General features: G+C 30.1%; 1 protein-coding gene across 1 annotated transcript in view; it reads right to left on the reverse strand.

Annotated features, from left to right (window-relative positions):
• Positions 1-206: 206 nt before the first annotated feature.
• LOC106478368 (protein OS-9-like) overlaps positions 207-4,607 on the reverse strand; it is a 41,850-nt gene continuing 37,449 nt past the window's right edge. Inside the window, exons 13-14 of the mRNA XM_013938909.2 lie at positions 2,768-2,889; positions 207-488 (exon numbers count right to left, since the gene is read on the reverse strand). Coding sequence (XP_013794363.1) covers positions 384-488; positions 2,768-2,889 — 227 coding nt within the window. The 3' untranslated portion in view covers positions 207-383. The remainder of the gene's footprint in view (positions 489-2,767; positions 2,890-4,607) is intronic.

The raw sequence follows: 4,607 nt of genomic DNA on the forward strand, positions 1-4,607 counted from the left end.
TTAACAGTAGTGTGTGGCTAGAAACAACTGACAGAAATGTGCTGCTAATTCCTCTATTAACCATGATAATAGACATATTTTAAATATAATATTTGACAACTGTGAAAAGCAAACATTCAATAAATTTTTACAGAAAGAAAATTATTTTTCACACAATGACACAGTTTTTTTTTATAGATATTCTTGCTAGAACTGAAGTAAAAAAATTTACACATGAATTAAATATTTTATTTGGCCAGATATTCAATAAGGTATACATAGTTTTCTCAGTTTCGATAGTAGCAAGTTTTTTTTACAAAAAGTGGCCACAAACTATTGTCATTTCTGGTCTAACATTTCCTGACTAGGAATAGATTTTTATTGAAAATGACCAACAACAGTGCCTATTCTTCTTCTTCCTCTGGTAATTCTTTTCCCCAAACAAATTGATAGTTAGCTTCAAGTTTTTTCTGACGTTCCATTTCCTGGACTGCTTCTTGGTTCTTCATCTGAAAGGTAAACAAACTTTTTGCATTTGAACAAAGCAGAAGAATGGAGCAATGTAGATAAAATCTTGGTTACCTATTTCTCTATTAAACCACCTATCTAATAACCAAACAATTACTAGTAATAAGATTGAACACTGTTTTCCATTAACAGAATCAACTAATGAATAACATTATTAAAAGCTTACGTTTCCTGGTGATATAAATATATATATATATATAATACATATAACTATTCTGTTCAACACATGAATGCTGTAGGTGAATTCTAATTATACTCATATTAATTTTATTGTGCATATTTTTACTTTGGGTATATGTAGTGTGAATCCTATACAATTTTTCAATTTTATTAATTCTAAGTGTGAACCAAAGTTATGAAACTGATAAAAGAAGAAATTAAGTTATGAAAGAAAAACTTTTTTTAATTCCTTTGACATACAAACTTATCTTGCAAATGTATGTATGCGTGCGTGCGTGTGTGTGTATATAACTAAGATAACTAAATGATAAATATCATTATTCATTGTTTGCTATGGTACTTGTAAATATCGAAAGATAAACTTTCAAGTGTGTTTGCAATCTCATATAACTTTACCATAGTTTAGTGCTACTTAATCCATAGATGCAAAAAATAAGGCCGCTACATCTGTTAGATTATATTTTGTTATATATTGGTCATCATTCAACACATTTCAAATCTATAAAACCACAAGATTTGAATATTTTGCAGGTTTACAGTTCATTCATTTTTTTAAGTAAATTAATTTTTATATTGATAGAATCCACTCCTGTTTTAGAAACTAAAAAAAAATCATAGGTATGTAAATTACAATAATAAAGAATTAACTAGTTAAAATTATATGCAAAGATTGACTAATCCATAATAAATTGCTAATTTATGAAACATTCTAATCTTCTCAAATCTGTACTTAATAACACATTTGCCTACTTCATAAAAGTACTTGAAGTAGTCATCTGGCAAAGTTCCAATGGAAAAAATGTAACCAGAAAATGATATTGACATATCAGCAAATGAAAAAAACAAAAAACTCTACTGGAGTGAAGGGATGTTTGTTTTTGAAAATTTAAATGAATTGGAAGCATTTTAGTTAGCAAACAACAGAACTTTAAAAAAACATAACTTTCTAGCATTCACAATGGCACCATTTTTTCTGTAATACTAAACTCAAGATGATGGCTTCAGGTATTTACATTTATTCAAAGCATCTGTGATCATTTAGAAAATGGTTGCACCTGTTGGCTACCTTAATTTGTCACTTTTCAGAAGTTCCATTTACAGATTAAACAGAAACAGCATTTCAATTTTTTTAAAACTCAGCTGAAGTTCATTTCCCTGCAATTTTTTGTGGAATTTTTTGCATTGTTCTTACAGCATTTACAACTTTTGTTTTCAAAGGTTTTCAGAATTGGAAACTGTCAAGACTGAAAACAATTTCCCACGTGTATGTTAATCCACCTTAATCCTAGAATTATTGATGGGGTCCATGGTTGTTACATGGTCCTAACAAGATGAGTCATGTAAAAAAAAATCAAATATACTATCAATATTACAATTAATGCTACAAATTGCTGATAGTTCTCTATGTATTTCCGTAGTAAATAAGTGATTTTATCCAGCCTGTTTGAGTAGTTCTTTATATTGAGTATGGTAACAAGCAAAAAACAAAATCAGTAAATATAATACAATATAACAACACCACTGATTGCGAACAATATAAAGTCAAATCAGTAATCTGACAATTAAAAGTTAAACCTCTAATGTATTGTAATACATACATAATATTAACATCCCTGTACTACAGGTATTGTTTAACTTTATAAAAATATTTACCCAAGAAGATGAGGATAACATGCCATTATTACCTGTTATTAATGATCAAATTCTTAAAAATTAACATAATAGTGTTAAACTTGTTCATAAGGTTTGACATGTTTCAAAAATATGCTGTCAATCTTGAATTAATTCTGTTAAACATTGTTATCAAAATTTTAAAAAATGTATTTAAAAAGCTTTACTAATCTGTTTACACAATTTTATCACTCATCAAACCAAAATACTTTTGTCAGTAAGAGTTTACAGAAGTCATTCCAACTTGAAGGTGCTTACACATGACTCGATAAATTAGTTCTACAAAGATGAGTTGAAGTCAAAAATACGATAAACTATACACAAAAACTACCCTGATCACCTACTACTTGTCCTGCCACGTCAAAAGTTTTATTTTTATTACTCATCTTACTATTAATTTAGAACTTACCAGTAAAGTAAGAATCATTGTCTGAAACTGTTCTGTTTCTTCATCAGATAATGTATGAAAATCTTTTCCTCCTTCATCATCAGAATATCCTGCTGTAATTATTTTAACTTCTATTTTCCTGCCTATCACAAACAAAAGATTTAAATACTTGAGGTAAGGTTAGGTAATTGTATATTAATCATTGCGTTACTTAGTAGCCTATACAATCACCTAAATTCTAATTAGTCTTTTTATTACTAAATGATAATTACTTTAAATCCTACCTTTAAGTTGCTAATCTACCACAGTCTTATGAGAAGTCCTGACTGTATGTGGTGGATTTCCAGTACACTTCTGTGGTATACAAATTGTGTGTCTTAGTAACTATCACATCTAACATTCTGTTTCTATTGTAAAATGTACTGCTGAATGGTATCTGTTCAGATGGTTCATAAATTCTGCAATTTTGTCTGTAGTATGTGGCCATATTACAAATGCATCTTAAACATATTTGAGTAAAATCCGAGTCTCAAAATTCTTTTGTGGGCTTTATCGTTGAAATGTTCCATAAAGAGGTTACCAAGTACTGGTGATCTCATGGCTAAAGCCTGTGTGTTATTATTGGTAGTATTTCTCATCATGTTGGAATTAATACAAATTGATATACAAAGTTGTAAGTTTTATTATAATGAAAATTACCAGTTGGGTGTATTCCTTGAAGGTCCTATTATATCTCAGGTTATTAGTTGAGTATCCATAGTGTTCCAAGTTTGGTGCATTACTGAATATGATGGATGGATAAAAGCTGATCATTGTGTCTTGTAAGTTTATCATGGTTGCTTCTGTGGCCTCGATATGTGAAGATGATTTACCTGTTAATGGTGATTAGCATGGTGAATCCATCCAGTTAGCTATAGGACAATGGGGGTAGCCATGCTTGTGATCATTAAGTAGATCACAAATGTATAGGGTGAAGTTGTGGTGTACTGTTGTTAAGGTGTTTCTCTCTCATATTCTTTTTGCTGTATTTTTGTCTATGATAACTGTTGGGTTAGAACTGATCTTGCAGTGGCCATCTTCAAGAAGTTTGGAGACGTATTCTTCATTGTTCACCATTACGGTGGTACTACCTTCATTATGGTGTTATCTTCAAGTTCCTGGAGGCAGTTTTTTTTTGTTAGAGTGGCATTAAAGTGGAGCTTACATTTCATGGCTTTCTGGACAGATAGTTTTATACTGTTTCTGAATTATTTTTCTTCGTTTTGTAGACTACAAGTTGTGTCTTCTATGGCTGTAGCAATAACTAGGATAGTTACATGTTTATTACCATGCATTGTATATTTTTTCTGGTTCTCTTAATAGCCATTTAATTAAGCTTATTACTAGGCATTTAGGCATGTTTGTAATAACAGGAAAATCTTCCTTGAAGAATCGATGAGCAAAATTAATTCCATTACAGAAATTTTCTATGTAAGTGTTAGTATGAAGTTTGAAAAATTGTACATAACTTCATATTCTGTGTTATCTTTTGTATTAACTAGATAAAACTACTGTCACACAATGAAACCTATGAATCTGAAGACAGATAATACAAAAGACAACACACATTGATTTGATTGTTATAAAGCACAAAACTACATAATGGGCTATCTGTGCTGTGCCCACCATGGTATTGAAACCCAGTTTTTACTGACATAAGATTTCAGTCTTACTGCTGAGCTACAATATACAGTTTATCAGGATAAACATAGCTATCTAAACTTCAAACTAACACATACATACTCAGACAATAATAAAAATTCACATAAAGCCATACAGTCTTTTTGAAGACTTCCAACAAGAAAGCAGTAAATTAGCAACT

Source organism: Limulus polyphemus, unplaced genomic scaffold (assembly GCF_000517525.1).
Source record: "Limulus polyphemus unplaced genomic scaffold, Limulus_polyphemus-2.1.2 Scaffold204, whole genome shotgun sequence".
Classification (NCBI taxonomy): domain Eukaryota; kingdom Metazoa; phylum Arthropoda; class Merostomata; order Xiphosura; family Limulidae; genus Limulus; species Limulus polyphemus.